A 23,414-nucleotide genomic window follows, 5' to 3' on the forward strand; every position below is an offset into this window, starting at 1 on the left:
CAACGCACTGCACTGTACTGGGGTCCACATGCAACACAATACTCTGCACTCGGGTCCACACTGCAACACAATACACTGGGGACCACATGCAACACAACACACTGCACTCGGGTCCACACTGCAACACAACACACTGCAACACAACGCACTGCACTGGGGTCCACACTGCAACACAACACACTGCACTGGGGACCACACTGCAACACACCGCACTGGAGACCACACTGTAACACACCGCACTGGGGTCCACACTGCAACACAACACACTGCACTGGGGTCCACACTGCAACACAACACACTGCACTGGAGACCACACAGCAACACACTGCACTGGGGACCACACTGCAACACACTGCACTGGGGACCACACTGCAACGCACTGCACTGGGGTCCACACTGCAACACAATACACTGTACTGGGGACCACATGCAACACAATACACTGGGGACCACATGCAACACAACACACTGCACTGGGGTCCACACTGCAACACAACACACTGCACTGGGGTCCACACTGCAACACAATACACTGCAACACAACACACTGCACTGGGGACCACTCTGCAACACACTGCACTGGGGTCCACACCGCATCGCACTGCACTGGGGACCACACTGCATCGCACTGCACTGGGGACCACACTGCAACACAATACACTGCACTCGGGTCCACACTGCAACACAACACACTGCAACACAACACACTGCACTGGGGTCCACACTGCAACACAACACACTGCAACACAACACACTGCACTGGGGACCACTCTGCAACGCACTGCACTGGGGTCCACACTGCAACACAATACACTGTACTGGGGACCACATGCAACACAACACACTGCACTGGGGTCCACACTGCAACACAACACACCGCACTGGGGTCCACACTGCAACACAACACACTGCACTGGGGACCACTCTGCAACACACTGCACTGGGGTCCACTCTGCAACACAACACACTGCATTGGGGACCACATGCAACACAATACACTGCACACGGGTCCACACTGCACTCGGGTCCACACTGCAACACAATACACTGTACTGGGGACCACACTGCAACACAACGCACTGCACTGGGGACCACACTGCAACACACCGCACTGCACTGGGGACCACACTGCAACACACCGCACTGGGGACCACTCTGCAACACACTGCACTGGGGACCACAATGCACTGGGGACCACTCTGCAACACACTGCACTGGGGACCACACTGCAACACACTGCACTGGGGACCACTCTGCAACGCACCGCACTGGGGACCACACTGCAACGCACCGCACTGGGGACCACACTGCAACACACCGCACTGGGGACCACTCTGCAACACACCGCACTGGGGACCACACTGCAACACACCGCACTGGGGACCACACTGCAACACACTGCACTGGGGACCACTCTGCAACACACTGCACTGGGGACCACACTGCAACACACTGCACTGGGGTCCACACTGCAACACAATACACTGTACTGGGGACCACATGCAACACAACACACTGCACTCGGGTCCACACTGCAACACAACACACTGCAACACAATACACTGTACTGGGGACCACACTGCAACACACCGCATCGCACTGCACTGGGGACCACACTGCAACACAATACACTGTACTGGGGACCACACTGCAACACAACGCACTGCACTGGGGTCAACACTGCAAACACAATACACTGCACTGGGGTCAACACTGCAAACACAATACACCGCACTGGGGTCAACACTGCAAACACAATACACCGCACTGGGGACCACACTGCAACACACTTCACTGGGGACCACACTGCATCGCACTGCACTGGGGACCACGCTGCATCGCACTGCACTGGGGTCAACACTGCAAACACAATACACCGCACTGGGGTCAACACTGCAAACACAATACACCACACTGGGGACCACACTGCAACACAAGACACTGCACTGGGGACCACACTGCACTGGGAAACATATTATAATGCATCAGTGAGAACAGTATTCTGTGACTTACACAACAATGCAGCAACACTGCAGAGAACAACCATCACTTTGAAACTTCACACAGCAAGTCACTGGCATTGGGAACCCGCTGCAGTAATCAGAGCGACAGACAGGTCTGCCAGGGAAGATTAGAATAGAACTCACTACTGCTTAAAAGCAAGCATGGGAAGAAACATATCCATTCCAGATCCAAGGCAGAATGTTCCCAAACCTGATATCCGCTGAAGACTGGCTGTGCTGTGAGATCCCTACGCTCAACTAGTCTTACTTCATCAAGTGGGGGAGGGCAGTGGTTCAGAAACTGCTCAGGGAAGCATCAGACTCTCACACCCGGCAATCACTAGCTTCACACTTCAAAGCTCAAACTCGGAGCTCTAGTCCTTATGGCATCGAGCGAGACACGAGAGTCTTTTTAACGCTTTGTGCGGTGTCCAGTATTTACACCAGCTGACCGTCCAAGTTGAGACAGGCAAGTCACTTCACGTGAACAAGTTAAACTACAGATGCAAATCAGCATGAGATCCCATGTAAAAGGTTCCAGTCAGGGGATGGGAGTTGGTTGCACATTTGAGCGCCTCAGCTTTCTAAGATAGACATTCAGTGTGAAGGAGATTAAACCAATCCACATTGGAACAGAGGAAACCATCTGCCCTTTCCCCTGAGGACTGCTTTCCGGACTCTCAGATTGAAAAAAGCCATGCTGCTCCAATCACCAGAGAGATAAAGTAAAAGAGGAAATGAGAGGCAAAGGGCGATGGAGGAATAGAGAGAGAGAGAAGAGAGAGAGAAAGAGAGAGAGAGGAGAGAGAGAAGAGAGAGAAGAGAGAGAGAGAAAGAGAGAGAGAAAGAGAGAGAGAAAGAGAGAGAGGAGAGACAGAAGAGAGAGAGAGGAGAGAGAGAGGAGAGAGAGAAGAGAGAGAAGAGAGAGAGAGAAAGAAAGAGAGAGAGAAAGAGAGAGAGAAAGAGAGAGAGGAGAGACAGAAGAGAGAGAGAGGAGAGAGAGAAGAGAGAGAGAGAGCATTTCATGCCTGCAGGAAAAATGAACAATTACATGATGATTAAATAGGTCAAGCCAGTTACTTCAGATAAGGCTCATGGGGATAACACTCGCAACACGTAAATCCAGAATTTCACTTCAAATACTTAAACCCTTTTTAAAAACAAGAAATGCCACAACAACAGCCCCATAAAGCTGTTAAAGGTTACCTGACTTGTTGCTCAGAAGGGACTGTAACACTCACTCCGAATGGATGGATCCATGAGGCCTCTGAACCAGTTCTGTTCCAGCCTCACAGACAGACATGTGCAGGGCCACAGGGAAACAGCAGGAGAGCTGGACTAATCTGGGAGCCCTTCCCAGGAAGCAGCACAGACCCAGTGAGACAAATAGGCTCCTTCTGTCATGTAAGGCTCAATGATTTTAGTTCAGGGTCCCAGGGCAGACTTAGCTTCACATAACACTTTATGAGATATTTTACCACTTTGCTGTAATGTACATAACTGCGAAATCACCAAATTAGTGGGATGTATGATACATCGTTTAACTGCTGCCAAACTGAAACAGTGGCTTCCAAAGAGATATGTTCCTGCTGTGTAATGCCGATGCTTATATAACATGCAGCATTGCATTAATTATAGCTCTCTTGACTGAAGGAATGCCTTCAACTTACTCAAGAACTCCCACAAAGCCGATTGTTCATACTATTACGCAGAGCTCCCTTGTGAAAGGTTAGCTCATGAAAATGAAATCTCCTCGCATTCTTTTGTCATGTACATAACCTGCAAGATGGCGGGTTTCAAAATCTGCTACTCTTCAGTTACGGGGTGTTGGTTTGGCACCATCTCCCGATGGCTCAAACTCTCACAATTCCCAAGCATATTTACCTCAACTGGTGTCAGCTGTGGATTAATGGACAAAGGGGCACTGACCTAAAACATTAATTATTTCCTGCTTTTGAGCTAGTTTAGTAGGAACACTCTATCCCGTGTTGGTGGGATTGGACTCCAGCTTCACTCTAGAGCTGTCCCCACTTAACGAGTAGTGGTTCAGGAAGGCATCCTCTCAAGGATAATTAAGGTGGGCAATCGAAGATGGCCTCGCTAACAATTCCCACGTCCCGTGAACAAACCAAAAACCGAGCTGACACTTCAGTGCAGTAGCGAGGGAGAGCTGCATTGTTGGAGATAGCGGGTAGTTGCTCAATGAAACATTGAGATCCAATTCTCTCAGGCGAAAACACATCGGTGAAATATCAGTGAATTTGATTTATTGTCATGTGTACTTGAGTACAGCGAATAGTTTACAATGTCGCCACTCCAGGCGCCATCTTGGTTACAAAGATGCCTAGGTACAAAGTCTTAGGCATAAAGTAGGAAATGAAGAAATGAGGTTAAGAGTCCAACATTACAGTCCTTCTTAAAGGTGTTTAACCACAGGCCTGGATCTGGAACCTTCCAGCCCAACACTAAGACCAACACCAGCAGGAAACAGACAGCCAGGCCACAGTCCCTTTGCCAGGCCGCTGGGCGCCATCTTGTAGCAACCAATGATAGTGCAACCTGGAGACTGCACTGGGCTGAGCTCAACAATGCTGCTTCCCACCAGGCACTGGGTCCTAAACTCGCCTCCCACTCCCTCCCACACTTCCGCCACCTCCCCCCACCATAACACACTCTCATGACCCCCCCACCCCACCCCCCCACACCCCCCGTCCCAGGAACACACTCTCGTTTTCCCCCGGCCACCCCCAACAGGAACACATCTCGCCCCCCTGCTCCCTTCCCCTCCTTCTCTGGGAATAGATTAGATTAGATGATTAGATTAGATTACTTACAGTGTGGAAACAGGCCCTTCGGCCCAACAAGTCCACACCGCCCCGCCGAAGCGCAACCCACCCATACCCCTACATCTACCCCTTACCTAACACTACGGGCAATTTAGCATGGCCAATTCACCTGACCTGCACATCTTTGGACTGTGGGAGGAAACCGGAGCACCTGGAGGAAACCCACGCAGACACGGGGGGAACATGCAAACTCCACACAGTCAGTCACCTGAGGCGGGAATTGAACCCGGGTCTCTGGCGCTGTGAGGCAGCAGTGCTAACCACTGTGCCACCGTGCCGCTCACTCTCACCCCACACCCACCCCCTCCCTGGGAACACACTCCCCTTCCCCCTCCCCAAACACACTCTCGCTTTCCCCCTTCCCAACCAGGAACACATCTCGACCCCCACCCTCCACCACCGGGAGAAAACTATGTCAGACTCACTGGACACCTTGACCTCGTCGGAGTTTCCCCAGATGGCAACGTGAAGTCAAAGTAAGAGGAGATAAGCAGGAAAATCAAGTGGACGGAGCAGATGGGTTCCGGGGCAGGAACCCACACACAGTTACTCCACTGTCATCTCCCAGTGTGAAACAGGAGGGTATCAACAGGACAGGCTGATCAAATTGTTTACAGAGGCAGTGCAAAGGGAGCTGTGCTGACCGATATGTATCCTTCACTTACAAACAATCTATTCCTGATGAAGGGCTTTTGCCCGAAACGTCGATTTTCCTGCTCCTCGGATGCTGCCTGACCTGCTGTGCTTTTCCAGCACTGCTCTGACCTAGAACCTGGCCATTGTCAAACAGCACTGATTTGGCGGGAGCGTGGAATAATGTGGTGAAAACCACACTCCACAAACTGCCCGACTCCCCTAACAATCTGGGCTCCAGTGTCATTCAAAACCGTTCTGCCCCCTGAAGAAGACAGACAGTTTTAGTTGCGAATCTCAATTTTAGCTCGCGAATGAGGGATAGAAACTTCCAACTCGGATGGTCCGAGTCAAGAGGAGTTGGGTCTGCTAATGGAGGGGGGACGCTGAGCACTCACAGTAGGAGTTCAGCTCACGTTCCATTACCCTACACCTATCCAGCAGTAAATTAAGTGACAGCAATTCACCGTGCAGACAGCTGACAGGCCGGAACCTCACTCGCAGGGATTTATTAGCAGCCTGCCCTTCCTTTGTGCTATTTTCGGAATGAATAAGCATGGCACTTGGGTTTTGCACAAGAAGGAGACACTGCACGTTTGAAAATCGAGGTGAAGGGGGACACCAAGAAATAGGCAAGATGGACGGTCTGCGATGGTGGGGTGTAAAACATTCTCCACGGTGCGGTGAATCTCCAACCAAGCACGCAACAGCAGAGAGCGACCGAACGCAGAGAAGCCGAGACCTGCCTGTTCACGTCACAGTGACATTCGGGAAGCTCAGGGTCTGCATCGCAGCACTCGGCCATCGCTTCTGTCCCCCCAGGCGACTAGAGTGACGAGGGCCAGCACCACTCACTGTGTCAGGAGCTGAGCAACTCTGGGAGAGTGCATGCCCTGGGACCCCCTGCACACGGCTTTGGCAACCCCTCACTCCCCGGGCGGGGGCTGCTACAGCCGGCCTGACAACTGGCACAACAGAGTGACAAGTGTTCAGGTTTCTAAATAAAAACTTACACTCATCGGCATGTGTTGCTGGCCTCACATTCCTGGGGCATCAGGCCAGCGACGCCAAGCTCCTTCCAAAACGAGGGGCAGCACAATCCTGACACTCCAACGTGGGCCATCCCAGTCTAAAGGGGCAGCTCCAACGCGGAGAGTTCTCTGGTGCCTGGCTGCAGCAGGCAAACACTCTTCCTAAACTATTCCTAAACTGTGACGTCTCTCCACTGTGATGTGTGGAGGCCAGCAAGGAAAATCATGAACTGTCAGCGGCCGGCTTTCTCTCTCTTTCTCTCCCCCTCTCTCTCTCTCTCTTGCTCTCTCCCCTTCTGAAGCTTTCCCCCCCTAATACCGATGTGTTATGGGAGCACAGCCTCTCCCACACACTGTTCACTAACAATTGGGGTTTTCAAACGGTCGTTTTCCCTCTGAATCTTAGATCCAGCTGAGCAATCGCTGAACTGTGCAGCCCTGAGCTCTTGTGTCGGAGCCAAGATCTGGGACAATGAACAGAAAAATCCCCCTGCAGCTGCGAATTTCAGCTCGAGGATTTGCTGCGCACACTGACTTTCATTGGAGGCTGCAGGGCCAGCTGTGGGAACGTCAGCTCTCAGAGCAGGGCAGAGGCTAGGAATGTTACAGCAAGTAAGACTCCACACAAAGCCTGTCCACCATCTACAAGGCACAAGTCAGGAGTGTGATGGAATACTCCCCACTTGCCTGGATGGGGGCAGCTCCAGCAATGCTCAGGGAACTTGACACCATCCAGGACAAAGCAATCCACTTGATTGGTACCACGTCCCTCCACCAATGCAAACCTCTCAATATCTGCATGTCCACCTCTGCCCCACTGCCAACATTCACTTGGAAACCAATAGGAAGGGAGGTGGGGGGGGGAGGTGTGCTTAACAGACCCGTTAGCAAAGAGGCAAGCTGAGCCCCCAGGGAGTCTAGAGAACTCTGCGGTGGCCAGTTTGAATGGAGTTCGAACAGAGGAAATGGTGAGGCTACAGTGATTAATAACGAGTGATATGCCAGGAAAGCAATTGTTATACAATGCACTGCCCTCTCCCTCTAACCTTCACCTTTGATGGTCTCCATTGCCCTTAACAACATTGTGTGTCAATTAATCAAGGCTGAAGGATGACTCTCATTGCTAAACACAACGGGGTTACAGATGCAGTTAGTAGGTGAAAAGATATTGCTCCACCTCCCTCCAGTATGTTACTCTTTAAAGCAGATTACTTTGACCACGTGCTTAACCTATTGGCAAAGCAGGTGTTGTGGCACAATGGCAATGTCCTCACCTCTGGGCTAGAAGGGTCTGCGTTCAAGTCCTAGCTGCACTGGAGCTGGGTCAGAGCATATCCGAATAGGAGAGCAGTTGCTAGGTGGAATCCTAGACATCAAAACCAAATGTTGGGGGTTCAAGGGCTAATTTATAAACAGAGTAATGCAGTGGCCAAACTGTCTGCTGCCTGTCTGTCTCCTATAGCCCTGGAGAGAGTTTACAAGTATCCCGTTTAGCGGTGAATGGGATGGGCTCCTCAAGGGCAACTAGGGCCAGGCAACAAACCAGATTTCCTGATGAAGGACTCCTGCCCAAAATGTCAGCTCTCTTGCTCCTCGGATGCTGCCCGATCTGCTGTGCTTTTCCAGCGCTACTCTAATCCGCAGTCCTCACTTTCCCCAAACAATTCAGCTGGCATTGCCCACGCCCTACGAGTGAATGTCTAAAAGAAAACTTAAGACGGTCTCTATAATTCTGACCTGACAGCTTTGCAAATGCCTGCGATGCAAGTGAATTCACATCAGGAAACTAAACGCTTTCAAGAACACCAGCGCCTCTAATTAAGTATCATTATAACGGCAAAACACAACAACAAAGGGGCAGGTAAGTTGACACACGATCTGAGCACTTCATACAAAGCAGGGAAGATAAAAGGGAGCAGGAGGGGATTGAAATCTGAGCAAGGCTGTCGTGACCTGAGGCAAGTTTAACATCCAAGCCAGTAAAACCGCTTCAATCAGAAAACACACTCATTTTAAAAATATATTTTTTTTCTCTGCAGATTACTTATGCAGAGTTTGCTGCATAAGTGTTTACTACAGCTGCAAATAAATCAGGCTGCAGCTTTCCCTCCTTGTTGAAAACAAAGAAGTTGAACATAAATCAGTTTGAGTGGACACACAGTCTCTGGACAGATCCAAGGGCAGGGAACCACGGAAAGCTGGGAATGCTGTGAGCGTCGCTCGGGAAGCTCCGGAATTGAGCCGGCTTAGACCACGCTCCGAGCTGCTTGGCCTGACTTTATCGGAATGTGGGAACAATCCCTCGAGGCCTGAGCCACCACAGGCTCCTGCAGACGTAGCTCAGGCCGGTTTTTGGAATTTCTTTCTCACGGCAAATAAACCTGCTTTTCGTTGGACCTCCCACACTCCCAGCGTCACGCCAAGTGGCCTGGAGTCGCTGGAATCCGTGCCAACGGGGACAGCAGCGATGCCCGGACGAATGGCGTGCACAGCAGCCGCCCCCCGCCCCTGTGATAGGGCATGTCTGCATCGCTGTCTAAGGGGAGCCCCTCACAGTACGGACCAAGAAGAGAGCATTCCCTCTCCGCACGGCTGGGTATGATAGCTGCAGCTCCTCACTTACAGCTCTTGCCTGATTCACTGGGCAACCGATTAAAAGGGCACTGTGTCAAGGGGTCAGCTCAAACGGAAGCAAGGCTATGATCTGAATTCGAATTGTTCAGATTTACAACAGTGCGCCCATCGCCTGCGCTTGACTGACTTCACAAGTGAGCAGCAATCTGATTTCAGACTTCGTTCCTTCCCCCTCCCCCCACCTTTGTCAGCTTCACTACTTACAATCAGCCTGTCTATTCTCTGCATCTGTCACAGTCTTACAGATGGTGGAAGCTGTCACTAACGACGGCTCGTCTGCTTAGAACGGTGCCAACAATCTCCAGCAACCCTCACCCCCTCCCCCCGCTCACACAACTAACTGTTTCTAAGCTGGTTCCAGGAACCTCACTCTCTCTCTCTCTCTCTCATTCACCCAGACTTCCAATCTGCTTAATTACCAAGCCCGCCTCCCCCTGCCACACCCCTCTCCCCCTCAATTCATCCACAGCTGAAATCCTCATCCCCCACCTCTGTACATTTAACCCTTTTAATGTCAGGGAACTTTTCTCAACACAGAGCTCGGTTTACGGTCCTTACCAATCTCCAACCGTCCTTCTCTCAAACAAATCAGCAGCCTGGCCAGAAATAGTGGTACAATTCCATCGTATAGCGCAGATACGGTGCCGAGGCTGAATTTAGTCAGATACTAGACTCTGCCGACGCAGAGGTCATGAGTTCAGGTCCCAGTGCAGCAGGCTAGGAGTATGAATTCAATTAGATTTGTGGGATGACAGCAAGGAAAAGTGACCACAAACAAATTGCCACAAACTGTGGGCGACATATCTGCAAAAGGACGCTCTCTCGATGGAGGGCGTATATCGATGGTTTACCAGATTGATTCCTGGGAATGGCAGCATCGATGGCTGAGGAAACACTGGATCGGTTAGGATTATAGTCACTGCAGCTTAGAAGACGGGGGAGTGGGGGAAATCACACACAAAATTCTAAAAGGACTAGACAGGGTAAATGCAGATGACCAGGGAATCCAGAAGCAAGGATTCAAAGTTGATGGGAATGGAGTAGGCCATTCAGGGCTGGGAGGAGGAGAAACATCTTCACCCAGAGAGGGGTGGGCCTATAGGATTCACTGTCACAGAAAGCGGCTGAAACCAAAACACTAAAAACTTTCAAGAAGAAGTTAGATATAGTTCATATGGCTTAAGGGATCAAAGGCTATGGGGAGGAAGTGGGACCAGGGCACTGAGTTCGATCACCGGCCATGATCATATAGAATGGTGGAACAGTCCCGATGGGCCGAATGGCCTACTCTTGCTTCTATTTTCTATACAATTGCATCACCAACGCCCTTCAGAGGTGACGGCCTTTGACATCAAGGCTACTTTTGACGGAGCGTGGCATCAAAGAGCCATAGCGCAACGGCAGCAAATGGGTACCGGGGGAAACTCTCTGCTGGTTGGAAACATGCCTGGCACAGGAGAAGATGGTTGTGGCTGTTAGTCATCTCAGCTGCAGGGCGTATGTCCAGGAGTTCCTCAGATGTGTTATGACACACCTCTGGAGCAGGTGGGGCTTGAAGCCAGATCTCCTGGGTCAGAGGTAGGGACACTGCCACTGTGCCGCAAGCGCTCTCAGGGTACTGCCCTCGGCCCAACCATTTTCAGCTGCTTCATCAACGATCTCCCCTCCACCCTAAGGTCAGAACTGGGGATGATTGCCAATGATTACCCAACGGTCAGCACCACTTACAATGTCTCAGATACTGAAGCAATTCAAATGCAGCATGACTTGGACAACATCCAGACTTGACCTTAAAGATATCAAGTAACATTCATACCACGCCTGACAAGACAGAATCTAACCACACTCTCTTGTCAACCAATTGCATCAAAGCATTGAATAGCCCAGTATCAACATCTTGGGGGTTACCTCTGACCAGATACTGAACTGGACTCACCATATAAATATTGAAACAACAGCAGGTCAGAGGTTAGGAATCCTGCAATGACTCCCCAGAGCTCAAGTCAATAGCATGATAGAATGCTCCCCGCTGGCCTGATTGGGGGCAGCTCCTACAACAGGCAAGAAGCTCAACACCGTCCAGGACAAAGCATCATACCTGACTGGTACCACATCTTCAAATGTCCACTCCCTCCACCGCTGAGTCTCAGTAGCAGCTGTGGGCACGAGCTAGACGATAAACTGTAGAGAACCATCAAGGCTCCTTCAGCAAGACCTTCCAAACCCACTGGTTAGGGTAGGCCCGGAGACAGTGCGGGGGGGGGGGGGGGGGTGCAGCAGCAGGAGGGGAGACTCCTGCTTATCGGGGCGACAGCAGTGGAAGGGGTGCTCCTGGTTATTGTGGAGGGGGAACAGCAGCAGGAAGGTGGGCTCCTGGTTGTGGGTGAGTGTGTGTCTACCACAGGACCCAGCATTGAGAGTCCCTCAGTGAGGTGGGCCCAGCGACAGAGGGACGCCACCTGAAGAGTGGCGACTGGGTCTGCTGCAGGTGGAGGTAAGGGGGCAGTGGCACAGGGGTCATTGGGGTGAGCTAGCTCAGGCAGAGTAACAAAGGTAGGCTCGCTTACAGCTCCATCTTTTCACTCTTAAACTATTCAAAATGGCGGCAGATTAGGGTGCGAATTGCAGCTCTATTTCATTGGGTTGTTCACTATAGAGTACAAGTGACAATAAATCATTCCTCATCTAGAAGGACAAGGGCAGCAGATACATGGGAACACCAAACCCTGTAAGATCCCCCCAAAGCCACTCATTATCCCGACCTGGAAATATATTGTTGTGCCTTCACTGTCGCTGGGTCAAAACTCTGGAACTCCCTCCCTAAGGGCATTGTGGGTCTACCTACAGCACATGGACTGCAGTGGTAGCTCACCAGCACCTTCTCAGGAAGGAATACAGATGGGCAATAAATGCTGGCCAGCACTGACTTTAAAATTAAAGTCCTTATCCAGTTGGACCTCTGTGTGAATGCTGTGCTGCCTGTCATAGTTAATTCAGCTAATGTCTTCATGCTAATTAGGGGCGGGCACACAATTTATGGTGGTGACTCGACATTCAAAACATTTTGCCGTCTCTAAGGTCTTTTGGATAATCCTGAGGTTATGAGAAGTGTAATTTTTCCATCAAAATTTGTTTACGCACATGGTCATTTGAAAATGTCAATAAGCAGACCGACAGTCTTTATGTAGGATATTAAAATGAGTACGTGAAAAGAGAACGCTGGTGCCCTTTCAGGAAGGACCCCAGCCAGCTTTGCCCAGTCTGGTCTTATTGTGAACTCCAGGCCCACAGCAACGTGGTTGACTCTTGACTAAGGTGGCTCAGTGGTTAGCACGGCTGCCTCACAGTGCTGGGGACCCGAGTTCGATTCCAGCCTCAGGCGACTGTCTGCATGGAGCTTGCACATTCTCCCCGTGTCTGCGTGGGTTTGCTCCGGTTTCCGCCCACAGTCACAAAGATGTGCAGGTTAATTGGACTGCCCACGGGAAATTGCCTAAAGCATCCAGGAATTATGCAGGCTAGGTGGGTGAGCCATGGGAAATACAGGATGGTGGGAGCCAGTGCTCCGAAGAGCCCTTCAGAGAGTTGGTGTGGACTTGATGGGCTGAATGGCCTGCTTCCGTGCTATAGGGATTCTATGATTGGCTTTCGAGACCATTTTAGCGGGCAATTAGGGATGACCAGAAAATACAGGCCTTGCCAGTGACATCCTCCGAAATAAAGAAGAGAAACTGGGAGGGAGAACAGGGCTTGAGGGGCTGAAAAGCCTAATCTTGGCCTAACTCCTTAAATGCAACTCTTCCCATTATTTTTTCAAAAAAAACAACACATTAATCCAATGTAACGTCTGGAGATGGGTGCTATCAGTTGCCGCGAACATTACAGATTTGATCTAACTTCGAATTCAAATTGACGAGAATTAAATCCTTGTCTTTTTTGCGCCGACGCATAGCACCAGTTCGTAGGCAGTAGAGGGATTTGTTGAAATCTCCTCGGACCATTTTCACTTGTCCCATTCATGCCAGAAACAACAGGAGTAATTCCATGAAAAGACACACATGCTGGCCTGTGCAGCCTGGAACTGGTCCCTTCACCTCCTCCCAGCTGTTCACTCATTGAGAGAAAACCGCCCTACTGTCTTCATAACATCATCAACCAGCACAGGCAAAGGGTAACATTAACTGTTACCTCTGTGTGGTGACACTGTGGGATAACAACACAGTTGGGTCAGTCTACTGGACAGTGCCAATCAGCATCACTCAAACCAGAGAGCTTGATATTATCAAAGGAGCTTGGTGTGTGGCCCATGGTAAAACTAGACCTTGTTGGGCCTGGGGAGGCTTTAGAAACCCTCAGGCCATGAAACGTTAAGTGCTAAGTTCTTCCTTTTCGAGCAGTTCATCTTGGTGAGGGGGAAAAAAAAACAACAGTGCGCTTCTGGGGAAAGGTTGACCAGTGAGAAGCAGCAACTTCAGAGCGAGCACAAGAGTTCGAGGTCAATCAGGATGACCAAACAAAGAGCACTCTGTTAATGAAGATGGAGGTTCGCTGTGGTCTGGTACAGTCACACGCCACTACTGTTAGCTTTCTGCATAGCATGACTCGAGGAGAGGGGTCTAACACAGAGTCACAGGCCAGACCAGGTAAAGACAGCAGGTTACCTTCCCATTGGTGAACTGGTTGATCTTTTATGACAATCTGACAGCTCCTTAGTCAAGTTTGCTGATAAGACCTGACGTCAACGGTTTTCTTAGGAGCATGACTCTCTGTGGAGGCTGAGAGAGGTCTTCTCCTCGTAGGAGGAAGCGAGGACTGCAGATGTTGGAGAGTCAGAGATGAAAAGCATAGTGCTGGAAAAGCATAGTTGGTGAGGCAGCATCGAGGAACAGGAGAGTCGACATTTCAAGCAAAAGCCCCTCATGAGGAATGTGGATGGGGGTAGGAGGATGAGAGATCAATGGGGGGAGGGTGTGTGTGTGTGGAGGTGGGGCTGTGGGCAAGGCAGCTGGGAAGGTGATAGGTGGATGCAGTGGGGGGGGGTTAATGGTGATAGGTTGGAGGGGAGGGTGGAGCAGTGTGGTGGGAAGGAAGATGGACAGGTAGGGCGGTGCCGAGTTGGAGGGTTGGACCTGGAATGAGGTGGGGGGAGGGGAAATTTAGAAACTGGTGAAGCCGATGTTGATGCCGTGTGTTTGAAAGGCCCCAAAGTGGAAGATGAGGTGTTCTTTCTCCAGTCATTGGGTGGCTTCGATTTGGCAATAGAGAAGGCCCAGGACTTTCATATCCTTGGGTGGATGGAGGGGGAGTTGAAGTGGTCAGCCACAGGGCAGTGGGGTTGCTCATTATAACCAAGGCAATGCACAGTCTAACTGCTGATTCAAGGAAATGCATCAGAATACAGCTGATATTATCAAGCTGGAGAGGGTTCAGAAGAGATTTACCAGGATGTTGCCAGAAACGGAGGGTTTGAGTTATAAAGGCATGCTGGGACTTTTTTCACTGGAGCTAGGAGGTTGAGAGGTGACCTTACAGGAATTTATAAAATCGTGAGGGGCATAGATAAGGTGAAAGGCAGGTTTCTTTTTCCCAGGGTGGGGATTTCAACAGTAGGGGACATATTTTTAAGGTGAGAGGAGAAAGATTTAAAAAAGATATAAGGGACATTTCTTTTTACATAGGAGTGGTTCATGTGTGGAATGAACCTCCAGACAAAGTGGTGGATGCAAATATAGTTATATTTAAAAGATATTTGGGTAAGTTCATGAATAAGGAATGTTTGGAGGGATACAGATGAAGCACAGGCAGGTGGGACTAGTTTGGTTTGGGATTATGGTCAGCATGGGGCTGGTTGGACCGAAGGGTCTACACCTGCGCTGTATGATGTGGGGGTGTTGGTGTTGGACGGGGGGTGGACAAAGTCAGAAGTCACATGACACCAAGTTATGGTCCAACAGGTTTATCTAAAATCACGAGCTTTTGGAGCGCTGCTCTTTCATCAGGTCCTCTATGATTACTGGTGAAAGTTTGTGATTTCAACTTAACCAGTCGGACCACAACCTTTTGTTGTGTGACTTTCTGACTTTGTGCTGTATGACTCTACGACTCTCTGTCCCTCACCCTGATGGACAGCCTCCTACAGGTTCCCCAGCCCCAGCCCACTATTCTTCACTGGACAACAGGCATGTCTCTGCCCACCCAGGCGCCAAGGTGTTCGCAATTGATGTAGGGTGACTGTGTCTCAGTAGGGTGCAGAATTGGTCCTTACACTCAATCCAAGCTTCGGGTTTCCCAGCCCACGATGGGAAAACATTGCCCAGTTTCTAGTCAAGTGTTTGAACAGTTCGACCAATCTGTGTCAAATAGGCGAGCCCAGCAGCTGACACCAAAGGCATTCCACATTTCATTCAGGAGGGGACAGATGTGCAGTCCAACACACAGAGTCCTTTATAACCACATGTAAGGCGGGCTTTCAAAATGGCAGGAGCAGCTGTTCAAGAACCTGACAACTGTTCCATTACAGCGGAGAAAGAGATTACCAACTGATTCTCATGTTTACAAAGAAAACTTCAATGATTTCGCTAAAGAGTTCAGTTCCAGCAAGTCAAGGCCCAAGAATGGAAATCTGTTGCCACAACTGTGCCCTTTCCTTTAATGGTGGAATCATCAGATCTCCCAAACCCATTGACGACCGTCCTGCTTCACTGGCGTCAGTTCTTATCAGCAAACTTGACTATGAAGTAGTCAGATTGTCATAAAAGATTAACTAGTGCACCAAGGTCTAATGGGAAGGTAACCTGCTGTCTTTACCTGGTTTGGCCTGTGACTCCATGGTCCTTGCATCTGTGCGTCAGACCCCTCATGAGTCATGTCAATGGAGAAAACTAACCTTATAAAATCAGCCAGTGCTGGCTCAGATGATACACAGAAGCACTGGGAGTGGGATTTGAACACACAAGTTTTAACTCAGAGGTGAAAGTGAAGCTGAGATTGATACAGAGGGAGAACTGCCAGCGTACATCAAATGTGTGGGATTGGTCGTCTTCTGCTGGCCACTCCTGCCTTGAAGTTGAGCTGGACAAATTACTTTCATTGATTTTCTCCAACATCACAGCACTGAGAATTAATGCTTGCTTCCTTGACAGAGCAGAGAAAGGAGCTACAAACATAGAAATGAGAGGCCTCTCAATCCGATGACAATCGATTTGCACCTCGATTCTATGTCGCGGTCCTGGATTCATATCCCCTGATGCCTTTAACCAACAAAATCTTCAAAGCTCCAACTGACCCCACTTTATCAACCACCTGCAGAAGCAGTGAGACCCAGTCCACTGCTGTTCTATCAGAAGAAAGTGCTTCCAGACTCCACTCCTGAATGGCTTGGTCCTCATTGTTTAAATTATAAAGGCACCAGTTTGGTACCGCAGAGTCCATTTCGCCCATCACTCACGTGTTGGCTCTATGAAAGAACTTTCCGGTCAGTTCCACTCCCCTGCTCTTTCCTCACAGACCCACAAGTTTCCCCTCTTCAAATATGGATCCAATTGCCTTTTGAAAGCTATTACTGAATCTGCTTCCATCACCATTTCACACGTACTACACTCCAGATCCAACCACGACCTCACGGCTGTTCCCCTCTTGTTGTCTCTGGTCTTTTATCGACCACTTTTCTTTTTCCTATTGAGTCATAAATTTATGTTATTCCATTAAAGGTAATATGTGAATATGCTTGGTGACTGACCACCAGAGCAACCAAACAACCAAAGTAGAACTTATGTTCTATCAAGCCAGTGTAACTTCCAGATCTCCCAGTATTACCACCAGCTGGGAATACAGCAGTGTTTAAATCCCTAGTTATTGACCCATTTCCCAGTGGGAATAGTTTCCTCTTAGTTAAGCTGGAAGAAGACAGGTTTCTCCAAGCTTTACACCTGGCACTCATCAGGATAAGCTGCCAAAAACATCAAGTTCGGGGTAAACAGTGTACTGACTCGCCTTTTACTTTCGTGTTTCACGCGAATCGTCCTGATGAACACAAGACAAAACGTTTCATCACAGTGTGCCTTTTCTCAGCAATGCTCCTGTTCCACACAACCAAGTTCGACTTCTCCTTATTAACTCAATCAAAACCTTTCAGGACTTTGAGAAAGCCCATCAATATTCTCCCCTTGACCTTCTCCAGTTTGAACTCTAGTTTCTCGATGGAACGGAAGTTCTTCACCTTGGTGACCGTTCTGGTTTCTCATCTTTGCGCCTTCCTTTAAGATCCCTCTAGCCTGGATATCAGCACCAAAAAAAATTATCTCCTTGTATCTAATCTCTCAAAACTTTGAACACCTCACTTAGATCACCATGTGATCTCCCACACTCCCAGAGATACATGTTTTGCAGAGTCAGAAAGGAGGTCATACCCAGAGTATGACACAGGGAAATCTTAATTATCCGACATTTAATTTTCCGAATATCAGATTGTCCGGCGAGATCACACATCCTGGTGCTTGGCTAAACTATGTTATCCGGCATTCGATTATCTGAACAAAATATTCCCCGCCTGTGTCCAACAGATAGTCAAGGGTGTTCTGTATACTGTTCAGGGACTTTGTTGACAGCATGAGAATTCAGTGCAGAAGGAAAGAGATCCTTTTTGCTTGTTTTTTTTGGCTCATGGTTTGTAAGTTTTTTTTTGTAAACAGGATAAATCAAAGCCCAGGATCAGGAGCCCAACGCAAAACAGCAACATCAAAGATTCACTGGTTGGTCAGAGCTACTAATTTGACTGTTAGAGATTACTTTCAGATTGAAGATAAATAGCAAAAATAATCACAGGCTACAAACTAAAAGACCCGCAGGAAATTTTGACGAACTAAGTAAATAAAATAGAGATGCCAGGCCAGGTAATGTGTTGCAAGTGCATGCTGAAGGAGCTGGTGGAGCCCATTGGGGTTCACTGGTAGTAAGTGCTGGTTGCTTGAGGAATTCCGGCTCAGATTTGATGAACTGGACTCTGAACTTCAAATATTGCAGCACCTCAGAGAGGGGGAGAGTTACCTGGATGCTGTGTTTCAGACATTCACACCCCTTAGATTAACTCCCTCGAATTCAGTCAGTAGTCAGGGGACAGGTAGAGGGATCCAGGAGATAGAGCTGAAGGAGCCTCAGTCCTTGAGCCTGTCCAACAGGTTTGAGAGTCTTGCTCCCTGTGTGGATGAGTGTGGGGGCAGTATGGAGGATGAGCAAACTGACCATAGCATCATGGCACATGGAACCATTCAAGAGGGGGGAGAAAAGAGAAATGCAGCTATGGTTGGGGATAGTATACTCAGGGGAATGGACATTGTTCTCTGTAGCCAGGATCAAGCGTCCCAAAGGCTGTGTTGCCTCATGGTGGAGAGTGTGGTGCTGGAAAAGCACAGCAGGTCAGGCAGCGTCCGAGGAGCAGGAGAATCGACGTTTCGGGTATAAGCCCTTCATTGGCTCATGGGACCAGGTTCAGGATCTCTCATCTGGTGAGCTTGGGATGGCAGGGGAAAGATCCACTTGGCGTGGTCCACGTGGGTACCGATGATATAAGTAGGAAGAGGAAAGACACTCTGCTGAGAGAATAAGTAGGGGCTAGGGGCTAAATTAAGAACAAAACTAAACAGGTTAATAGTCTCTGGATTTCGACACAAGCAAACTGGCACGAGGTCAACCAGATTAATGAAGTGAATACATGGCTCAAAGAATGATGTGGGAGAAATGGGTTTGAATCCATGGGATGTTGGTGGCAGTACTGGGGTAGGTGGGAGCTGTTCTGATGGGACTGAGCTCTCCTCAATCAGGCTTGCACCAGAGTGCTGGCTAGTCACACAACCCAGGCTGTGGATAGGGCTTTAAACTAAATGGTGGGGGAATGGGTTCAATTGCATGGAAAATGTTGGGGCTGGTGGGAGGGAACGAGAGGCTCAGCAGAGGTTATTAAAGTTTCCAGAACAAGTAATTAGATTAGATTACATTACAGTGTGGAAACAGGCCCTTTGGCCCAACAAGTCCACACCAACCCTCTGAAGCGCAACCCACCCATCTTTACATTTACCCCTTACCTAACACTACGGGCAATTTAGCATGGCCAATTCACCTGACCTGCACATCTTTGGACTGTGGGAGGAAACCGGAGCACTACAGAGGAAACCCACGCAGACACGGGGAGAATGTGCAAACTCCACACAGAGAGTCGCCTGAGGCGGGAATTGAACCCGGGTCTCTGGCACTGTGAGGCAGCAGTGCTAACCACTGTGCCACCGTGCCACCCACCAATAGGACAGGGAGTATGGAAAGGGTCATGAATCTAACTTCAGGCCGGGCAGATAAGGGTCAGGAGTGGAGTGTGGTGCTGGAAAAGCACAACAGGTCAGGCAGCATCCAAGGAGCAGGAGATTTGACATTTCGGGCAAAAGATGAAGGGCTTATGCCCATAACGTCGATTCTCCTGCTCCTCAGATGCTGCCTGACCTGCTGTGCTTTTCCAGCGCCACACTCTTTGACTCTGACCTCCAGCATCTGCAGTCCTCAATTTCTCCCAGGGCAGATAAGGGGACGACTATGTGAAGGGGGGGTGGGCAGGCACTGCAACTCTGAGGGCTTTGTAGTGATATGCAGGCAAGATCCGAAACTAGGTAAGTGAGCTTGTAGCACAGATGGGAATCAGCAGGTGCAATGCGGTGGGTATCACAGACATGACTGCAAGGGGGTCAGCGCAGGGAACGAAATATCCAAGGATATATGTTTTATTGGAAGGACAGGCAGATGGGCAGAGGGGTAGGGGGTTCGGGAGGCACGTTTGCTGTGTTAGTCAGAAACAAAATTAAGGTGTAGATTCTGTGTGGGTGGAGTTGAGGAACTGCAAAGGAAAAATGGTCCGAATGGGAAGTGTGTAAAGGGCGCCAACAACAATAATCAGGATGTGGGCAAGAAGATAAATCAGGAGATAAAAAAGCCCTGTAAGAAGGGCCCTATTACAGTAATCATGGGGAATATGAAGGTGGAGTGGGAAAATCAGGTTGGTAACGGATCTCAAGTCAAGGAATTTGTGGAATGTCCACAACATGGTTTTGTTCTGGAGCAGCTTGTGGTAGAGCTCACCAGGGAACAGGGTAATTCTGTAATGAGGCAGACCTGTTAGGGAGCACAGGGAGCAGTGACCATAACATGATAGAATTGAACCAGCAGTTTGAGAGGGTGGAGCTGTATTCAGATATTAGACTAGATTACTTACAATATGGAAACAGGCCCTTCGGCCCAACAAGTCCACACCAACCCGCTGAAGCGCAACCCACCCAGACCCATTCCCCTACATTTACCCCATCACCTAACACTACGGGCAATTTAGCATGGCCAATTCACCTGACCTGCACATTTTTGGATTGTGGGAGGAAACTGGAGCACCCAGAGGAAACCCACGCAGTCACGGGGAGAACGTGCAAACTCCACACAGAGAGTCACCTGAGGCAGGAATTGAACCCGGGTCTCTGGCGCTGTGAGGCAGCAGTGCTAACCATCGTGCCGCCCATATAATGGTATTCCAACTGAGTGAGGGTTACTGCAGGGACACAAAGGAGGAGCTGGCCAGTGTTGATCGGAAGGGAACCTCAGCTGGGAAGGTGTTGGCAATGGCAGGAATATCTGGGGGTAACTGACCTAATTAGCAATGAGGAATCAACCACATTGCTGTGGGATTCACATGCCGACCAGACCAGGTGAGGATGGCAGGTTTAGTTCCCCTGAAGGACATTAGTGAACCAGCTCAGTTTTTACAAAACTCAAGAACAGTTTTATGGTCTTCATGATTTTGGATTTAGTAAACTTAAATTAAGAGCCTTTGGTGGCGCAGTGGTAGTGTCCACATCCCTAGATCAGGTAGTCCATGTTCAAGGCCCACTTGTTCCAGAGATGTGTATTATATTGATCAGAAAACTGAGCTAAATAAAATAATTCAACTTAAATTCCACTATCTATCAAGATGAGATTTGTTTGCAGGTCCACAAAGCATCACCTGGCTCTCAGGATTCCTAGTCCAGTGACAATGCCATGAGGGCATTGCCTCCCCGGAGGTTTTGACTCTAACTCTTCTTACTGATGTCACATGCCCTCATGACATAACCTTTCCTAACGCTGTGATTCTTTCCAGCTGTGAGTCACTTTAAAAAATAAACTGGTTAGGACTTCCTCAGCAAAAGCTCAAGGCAAAGAAGAAAGGAGCAGATCTGGCGCAGCATTAATGCCTTTCATAAAGGGAATAAGACTTTAATATGAAATAAAACTATTTTCAATATTCAGCATGACTGCTGTGTCGATGGAGGATTAGCTCGGTCAGTACCGATGGGTCTAATTGTCACTTTACATGTCATTTACCTGATACCACAACAGATCCATCTCTTACCTGGCCCCAATCAGATCCAGCAGATGCTGCCAGCGATCATCGACCTTGCCCAGTTTGTATTCGATCTCGGAGGCTTTACTCTCGTGACTGGCTCGGATCAGCCTCTGGCCCATTTGCTGCAGCTGCATTTTGTTCTCGCTTGCTGCTGTAATCTCCTCCTGATAGTCCTGTGGACCACGTGGGAGAGGCCTGTTAGCGAACTGTACTACCACATGCACTGAGGTAACTAACCCAAGCAACGCAACACCTGCATCATATACAACCTGGAAGCACAAGGTGATCAGATACATGAGAACATCAGCATTTGTAAACCCCCCCATCAAGGCACACACCATCCTCATTTGGAACTCTATCATCGTTCCTTCACTCAAGAAAGTCTAGATCCTGGGACTCCCTCCTCAGCAGCACTGTGTGTGAACCTACACTACATAAAATGCAGTGGTTCACCACCAACTTCTCATGGGCAATTAGAGATGAAATGTTAAATGCTGGCCAATGCAAAGCCCCACTTCCCATTATTTCAAAAATGCTTTATACTTAACATTGCTTGGAGGACTTCAATTTTGAAGGATTGTGGGTAAAGGAATTAGTTTTCAGTTTTGTGGACATAGCTGAAGTGGTTTCTTTAAAAGAGCTCATCGTAGGTTCACTGTGGAGTTTCATTTTAAAATAAGGCTTCCTTGAAATCATGTGATTGGTAAAAAGTGCTTGTTTGACTGAAGATTTTTTGAGGCTGTTGTTTGCAACAGTGGCTGGCTTGGACAGATTATTACTGTAGCTGGTTCAGTTTGAAAGCAGAGTTTGATAAAAGCCTGCTCAGAACAGGCTGAGTTTGAGGACAGCCTGCTCGGGATAGGCTCATTGGATGAAAGCTTGCTGCGAACAAGGTGAGTTGGAGTAAAGCCCACTTAAGAACAAGCTGATTTGGAGGAAACCCTGCTATGAACAAGCTGCTCAGCTGATCTCTTCCAGTTATGTGAAGAAAACATTTAAATTACTTCTGAATAAAACGATTGGTCTTTTGAAACGGTGACTGAAAGAACACTTCAAGATTATGCTTCGAGCAAGCTTTATCTACGAGACTTCAGAGACAACCGTGCACAATTAGTGACTTGAAAACACATGCCAGACCATCAGAGACACAGACTCTGAACCATTTTACATTTATCCTTTAGCCTTCGAAAACAACCCATTGGCCAAAGCTCTTTTTTCTCAGAGAGCTAGTACCTGGAGAGGAATCTGTTCTGTTTCTTTCTCCTTTGCTTTGTTCAGGAGCTGGGGAAGGAGGGGGCGGGGTGTGTATGGTATGTGTCTGTGTGCACGTGTGTTGGTAGGAGTCACAGGGGTACGTATTTATACTTCATTTGACAGACTGTGTATGCTAACCAAATATTATATCTATATTGATCAAGTTTTTTTTTGGTAATAAACTCATTACTGTACTTGTTAAGAAACCTGGTTGAAAGATCTTTTTGTTTATAACTTGATATAGTTACTGGTTTAATCGGTCATCTTGGTAACTAACTGGCAAAGTTATTTTTATTTTATGTTGTGGAGTAGATGGACTAGAGCAACAGTATACTCCTTCAATCTCAGTCATAACACTGTACGTATGACTGTATGACTCTAAGATCCTCTGAGTGCCTCTTGTGTGAGGCAAGGCCAGCTCGCAGAGCGAGGAGAGCATACTGGAGAAACTCAGCAGGTCTGGCAGCATTTGCCAGACAAAATAAAAACGAAGAGCTTGCCTTGGCACAGAAAGGCATTCATCTTCAAATTGCCTAGCTCTGAAGAATGGTCACGCCGGACTCGAATCAGTAACTCTGTTTGTTTCCCCACAAAGGCTGCCAGA

At 48.9% G+C, this 23,414-nt stretch overlaps 1 protein-coding gene across 20 annotated transcripts in view; it reads right to left on the reverse strand.

The window, feature by feature from the left end:
- Window positions 1-23,414, reverse strand: part of LOC140483251 (nesprin-1-like) — a 585,321-nt gene that overhangs the window by 61,967 nt on the left and 499,940 nt on the right. For 19 of the 20 annotated variants that reach the window (XM_072581374.1, XM_072581386.1, XM_072581377.1 and 16 more), the window contains one exon: window positions 21,563-21,729. In XM_072581374.1, coding sequence (XP_072437475.1) covers window positions 21,563-21,729 — 167 coding nt within the window. Of the gene's footprint in view, window positions 1-6,228; window positions 6,342-21,562; window positions 21,730-23,414 lie in introns of those variants that run through there. The other variant, XM_072581385.1, reaches the window with a different exon arrangement.

The sequence above is a fragment of the Chiloscyllium punctatum genome, chromosome 11, assembly GCF_047496795.1.
Source record: "Chiloscyllium punctatum isolate Juve2018m chromosome 11, sChiPun1.3, whole genome shotgun sequence".
Classification (NCBI taxonomy): Eukaryota; Metazoa; Chordata; class Chondrichthyes; order Orectolobiformes; family Hemiscylliidae; genus Chiloscyllium; species Chiloscyllium punctatum.